General features: G+C 41.0%; 1 protein-coding gene across 1 annotated transcript; it reads left to right on the top strand.

Moving 5' to 3' along the window:
• Positions 1–398: 398 nt before the first annotated feature.
• Positions 399–6,746, top strand: LOC134750429 (IQ and ubiquitin-like domain-containing protein). Its single transcript, XM_063685591.1, has 5 exons — positions 399–1,423; positions 1,665–1,777; positions 2,691–2,899; positions 5,256–5,385; positions 5,574–6,746. The coding sequence occupies exons 1-5, from the start codon at positions 505–507 to the stop codon at positions 6,702–6,704; spliced, it is 2,502 nt and encodes an 833-aa protein (XP_063541661.1). The 5' UTR covers positions 399–504; the 3' UTR covers positions 6,705–6,746.
• The last annotated feature ends 208 nt before the right edge of the window (positions 6,747–6,954 follow it).

The following is a 6,954-nucleotide window of genomic DNA, read 5'->3' as shown; positions in this document are numbered from 1 at the left end:
ATTGTATGGACGGTATAGAAAGGACGACAATCTCTTATGGCAGAACTATTGCAAAAGTGACCAGCTTTTAGCTGTAAATAATAGTTCCTAATTTTTCCGGTGGCGCTAGTTAGGCTCTGGGACATGAGTATAACATGAACCATATAAGGCAAAAAATAACCCGACCAAATTACGTAGGTTGTTTTTGGTAGAGTTTCGGTGTGTGGTGGCGCCGCCTAATTAAGTACTGTTTTTTGATGGACACTTTTCATACATAGAGATTTGGCTCCTTTATATAGTCTCCATGCTTTATCGGTTTCATAACTTTCATATTGGTTTGTTACATGGAGACTATATCGTTTGTTACTTACCTAGCAACCACTGACACTAAAACCGTCAAACGAAAAGAAATATTTCAGAAGCCGTCATGGCAACGGAATTATAGTTTTAGCATTAGCATAATATACACAGATTGTTGATTATTTTACATTTCTTATTACTACGTAAATATTTACTATTAATAAGATGGAATTGAGGAGGAATGTGGATATTTCTCCAAATTCGGACTGTTTGAAAGGTGTTGTAGCGTGTCAATGCGAGTTGGGTCGAGAGAAGTTACTAACAGCTCCTCCCTATCGATTTGCTAATACCAAAAGTGACGACAAATCGCGTATATCGACAGCCCCCTGTGCCAGGGAACTCGAGCTATTCAAATGCCCCACCAGCCAGATACTCGTCACCTTCAAATCTCCCATTCATCTCAACGAATCTTTCAGCAAGGTTTTCCCAGCGAGCACCCAAGTTAAATTTGTAAAACGCAAATTAGCCAAATTACTTTCAGTGTCAAATAACAATCTCATATTAACCAAAAACAGAAATGTGCTGAATGACAGCAGCCCATTATCCGACTTAAAGACTGATGCTCTTGGAAATTTAGTGATTGATGTATTGACAAAAGACTCGGAGGAATTCTCTCTCTCTTCTATTCCAGTGGAGTACTACGTGTATGAACTCTTGCAAGCAGTTGCCCCAAAAAAGAAAATGATACCGTTTGTTGCCGTTAAATTTAGAGTGCGGAATCAAAATGGAATATTTACACGATCGTACCATTCTATAATGAAAGTTCATGAAGTCAAGAAGAATCTGGCGGGGCTATTTCAAACCGATCCGGATAATTTAGTATTGTTGAGGCGGGAAAATCCCCTTGCAGACCGCATGGCTCTTTTAGACCTAGACTTTGATAAATACGGCATTGTCGAAGTAGAGTTACTTACGAAAAATAATGAGGTGTTAAATTTAGATAAACTATACAAAGAAATGCCGGTCAACGATATTTTGTCAGTCAATGTGCGATTTGGTAACACTGTAAAGAAAGTCAATGTTGAAGTTTTTTCTTTACCAATGAAGAAACCTTATTTAGGCGGATATAAAAATATACATACAGGTAAAAATACAACATTGCACTAATAAACAATAGCCCAATATTATCTTGCCATTTCATGTCCAAATAGACAAAGTAGCTAAATACAAATATCGTAACAGACCTTTGATACCATAAAAATAAGGTTGTGATGGTCAGCCGCCACTATCTATTTGATACTGACTGTACGACGTATTGTGGGTACAACAGTAAATGTCATGATCGTTAAAATTATTGTAATTTGTTGACGTAAAATATTTTTCAGGACAAATTTATCATCATGCCTACACCCAGACACCGCAAAAACCTGAAAAGCTACCGCCGGAAAAGAAGAATTGTCGAGATACACAAACAGCAGAGGAAAGGGAAAAGATTTTTGTAAGTATTTTTGAGAATAAAGTTCTTAAACCATAAGTGCGTCACAATTACACCATTTATATGGTAGGTTAAATATACGATTAATAATGATAATAATTTCAGCCTATATACGTCCCACTGCTGGGCATAGGCCTCCCCTCATGCGCGAGAGGGCTTGGGCTATAGTCCCAACGCTAGTCCAATGCGGAAGTTATAAGAAATGCTTAAACAATTAAATTATTTTACTAAATTGAATAATTATGTTATTTCGTATAGCATAAATGGAGCATCGTGTATCGAGAATGCGCCGACCGGTTATAGTTTTGCTCGGCCGGTGTGATAAGAGATGCGCTCACTTGTGATTCTTTGCAATTATTGTGTTGTTTACGAACTGGATGTGTACCTAAGTATTGTATTGTATATTTGATTATGTAAGTACTGCGGAATGGAGTATCGAGACAAACCATTCTGGTTTAACGATACTTTTTATCAATTACCATGTAAAATTTGTGATTTATCTCTAGTAAATAAAAAATAAATAAATAATAAATATGACTAAGGGCCAGTTGCACCAACCACAATTAACAGACTGATTAACGTCAAGCAACAGAGAACTATGAAACTTTCCATACAATAAAATTTAGCGAACGGTAAAACGGTGACAGACGGTTTCGTGCAACCGGCCCTATATACATCATAAATTGCATTTATCAATTCGTTATATTTACAACTTTTTTTACATAGGTACGTATTTTTGAACGCAGTGTCGATAGATTTATTTGAACTTAACTGTGAATTTGAAAGATTAAACCTCGATTTGTAAGCGTATTTGACGCTAACTACAGCAATGACTATAGGAACGCGGTTCTGTAGACATTGACAGTCTTTACTGTTTACTATTTAATACTAATCTGTTTTTATCATCTTTTTACAGGACACTAGCTACAGCCGAGCAACACAAATGAACTCAACCCAAGCATACATACCGAACGTCACAGATAGAATCGTGGTGCCGAAGCATTATGAGACCTACGAGGAAATGAAGGCGCGCCTGAACCACGACCACTACGCCTCCGTCATCCAGCGGGCTTTCAGGCATCAGCAGTTTAGGCAGAAGGTGGAACGGTGGCTGAAAGTATGCATGTGAGTTGTGAACCCTTTTTTTCATCACATTCTCACACATTTCCTGCGTTATCTCAGTGACTGTGTCTCGAATATTTTGTTGACACGATGAGGAACTGCTTTATCTGTTACGATACGAACGAGCTTTTCTTAGGCGCGAAGGTAAGTGATTTCTACCAAAAATTGGCCGCAATTTTCTTAGTTTCCGCAATACATGATTCGGTTGAGTAAAACGTTTTAATAATTAAAACACGTTGTTCCATCGTAAAACGCTCCATAACACACATGCAACAACAGTCATATTTACCGCCAAAACAAAATGGCGGCAAAAAAAGTTGTATACCTCTAAGTTGGCCACCCTGTATTATACGTGCGAAAGTAACTCTGTTTTATAGTCCCATTATTCTATGTTTTTCTATAGGTAACGAAAATGCCAATAAGTTGTAATTAGACTTGCAGAGGGTGCACAATGTACTCGCTAATAGGCATTTCGGTGCCTTTCTTTATCTCCTTTATAGACATTAGCATCAGAAACCATTCGGCTTCTATTAAAATGAGTTTTATCTGCAGCACCTACAAATGTGTCTTGGAGATGGAATTGAATTTAACGATTTGTTTTGGTTTTGATACGACCTTGACGATCGACTAGGAAGCACGCATCTCGCATATCAGCGTGATCGCAAACTTCAAGGTCGTGTCAAAATAAGATCAAAACCGTAACAAATAGTTAAATCTGAATCAGGCTCCGTGTATGAGGAATATACTTCGAGACTACCCGTCCCTCTCTAATTAATACAGTGAGAAAGAAAGACGAGTAGCATGTCTAGTGGGCTATCTATACGTTTTTCTTTCTAAAAAGACGAACCGAACTACGGACTGATGCTGTTCTTTCTTCGTAGGTACTTGCAAATACAGTCGACCGCTTACCTTTGATAGCGTTCTAAGGAAAAAAAACAAAAACGCGCCAATTTTTTTTTCTCTTAAGGGTATGAAAGGTGCCTTACAAATTTGGAAAATACAGTGACATAGGTAGACATGTTAAAACGGGTACTTTATCAAACCACCCTCGTACTTGGGTGTCAATTTAACACTTTAATTTAAAGATAACTGAAAATAAAAACCGGCCAAATACGAGTCGGACTCGCGCACCAAGGGTTCCGTACTTTTTAGTAGGGGAGATGCGGATAAGACGGGGCCGCTAAGGTAAAGAAGTAAAAAATCAGGGTATTTAAAATAATATCTGAGTTATTTATTAATCAAACATTCATTACTTATTATAGTTTTATTTGGCACAGCTTTAGACTTGCTAACTAATCATACAAATTTAAAAAAAAAACAATTAACAAAAATGGCAAATACACCATCTTACCCCACATGTAGGGCAAGACGGGATACTAAAAAAAGGGACAATATAGGGACAAAGGGTAAGATGGGGACTTAATTCTCTTGACAGAAATACATATCAAGACATCTTCCAAATCTTCGTCGTCGACTCCAGCACAAGCTGTGTGGGCCCATCGTCCACACTGCTGACACCCAACCCAGGTTTCCGACGATTTTAGGTAGGAATTATTAAGCCCCATCATGCCTCGCATAATTTGCCCCGTCTTGCCTTCGCCACCATTGTTTACCAAAAATATTAGTAAAAAAAAACCACACCAAACTTCAAGCATTTTGAGTTTCGCCACACGATAATTAATACAATCGCAAATGCGTTAAAAAATCCACGTTAAACAGGCTCTATTACTTACGGTTTTATAACAAGTTATTGAGCTCCCAAATAATAGATCGATAACATCGGTAAACACGTTTTGACCTGCACTGAACAAACGCACGCACTCTTACTCGCTGCCGACATCGGACAGATGGCCGCGCGGGAGGGGCGTCCCGTCGGCCATTACGATGCGTTAGTGTGACGTATAGTTTCGTCTATGTGTGGGTGGCCCCGTCTTACCTCATGTCCCCGTCTTATCCGCATCTCCCCTATTTGTTGTTATAGCGGCAACAGAAATACATCATCTGTGAACATTTCAACTGTCTAGCTATCACGGTTCATGAGATACAGTCTGGTGACAGACAGACGGACAGCGGAGTCTTAGTAATAGGGTCCCGTTTTTACCCTTTGGGTACGGAACCCTAAAAAACGGGATTCAAATTAGGTTTGCTAATTTCTAAACGGATGTTAAATCAAAACTGCCATCAAGACGCACGCTTATTTTTGGGTTCCGTAGATTTAACGATATAATACTTATGCCGCGGGATTTATGCCACCGGCGCCGCACGAACAGGTTGCTGATTACTGGTCGCACTTATGCGTTGTTGCGCTGTTGTCCAGGACAGAATGTATTAGATACCAAGTTCCGATTTTTGTGAACAGGGAAAGAATAGCTCGCATGAAGGAGGAAGATCGTTTGGAGCGAGAAGCTATGGAGAGGCGTTTGCGCGGCGACTTGATCACCAAGACCTTCCCTAAAACGAGAGAAGACTTCGATCAACTTTACGCAATGGTATGTGTAACATGCACAATAGATTTTTACACAAATAGTAATTGCTTAAGTTAAATATGTACGGTACCGTAGTTAGTAAGTAAGTATACTTTAAGTACAACCCAGAAATTCAGATTCTTTGAGGTGTCGACATCTGACATGGCCGGAGTAATTAAATGTATATCCGCCAAAACTATCATTACTTTCAGGTTGACAGATGGAAACACGCTGAGATATCCAGAATTTCACAACTGCATTCAAAAGGACCTAAAATTGCCGAATTCACGCTATTACTGGATAAAGAAGTCGAGCTGCTTCGATGCATCGAGTCCTATCGAGTCAAAGTGAAAGAAGACAGCCGAAAGATCAAAGAGCAGCAGTTTTTAGAAGAAATATCCAAACCTATAGCATGGTTCGGTAAGGACGACAAGCTTATAACAATGGAGACTGTAGAAGTACAAAGGGCTAGAAAACTAAAGGAACTCTACAACTCTTTTCTACGTGAAAATATGGAAATAAAAGAACGTTTGGAGCTTCTCGTGGATATGAAGTATGCTTTGACAGAGTTTCGCCATCCTCTTGCCGAAGAAATCATCACATTACTGGACAGAGAATGCGACCTCGTCGTTAGAAGGTGCGATGACCAACAGCTCGACTTTCTGAGAAGAAGAATCGCATCTAGCGTGTTACAATTTATCAAAACATCTGAACTGAATTCTGGGGTGACAAAATGCAAGGACATCAGAGATTACAGGAAGATGGAAAACACTCGACTACACTACTGCGAGATGTGTAATAAAGTGAAACCTTATTCGGAATTCCCTCTGGACGCCAGAATGAGTTGGTTCCTGACTTGCAAATCGTGTTCATGGAAGGACGCAAACGAGAACCTGTGGATCGACATGACGCCGTACAAGTTCATACTGAGAGCCGTGCAGCGCGACGAGCGGCGCCGCAAGTGCTGGGGCTCGTTGGCGTTCGTTCTTCACGAGAAAGATATCTTCTTCATAGTGGAAAAGCTCTGGCATTCGCATTCCGCGATCAGCGAATGCAAAGACGTGACAGAGTTGAGGCTATGCCGGTGGAACGTGCACGAGGACTGGTCGCCGTGGAACTGCTTCCTGGTGACGGTGGCGGAGATGAAGACGCACCTGCGGCTGGAGCGGCCGGAGGAAGTGTACGACGAGGAGCTGGTGCAGAAGGTGGCGAACAAGCACAAGCTGGCGAAGGCCAACTTCGAGCAGATGACCGCTGTCAACAAGCGCTACACGGAGACGGGCACGTGGCAGGCCGTGCGGGCGCCGGCGGTCGCGCGTGTGCCCGCGGTTGAACCGCTTTAACCTTTTGAACGACGGAAAGCACGTAAACTGTCGCGCCGCAGCGTAACGGCCGATTATAGGTTGTCAGAAAGTGCCTTCAGTTAGTGTAATGCACGGAAAAGTAGTGGCACGTAGCGTTAAGCCATGAATCGACTAGGCGACAAGTGTTCCACGTTCCACGGCACGCGGTGCTAGCGATATCTGCAAAGGTAGAAGTCAAGGGAAGGGAAGGGAGGGAAGTCTTGGCTTGTCTAATATTTGTTGCCTAGTG

The sequence above is a fragment of the Cydia strobilella genome, chromosome 2 (assembly GCF_947568885.1).
Source record: "Cydia strobilella chromosome 2, ilCydStro3.1, whole genome shotgun sequence".
NCBI lineage: Eukaryota > Metazoa > Arthropoda > Insecta > Lepidoptera > Tortricidae > Cydia > Cydia strobilella.
This window is presented reverse-complemented; position numbering and strand designations above follow the sequence as displayed.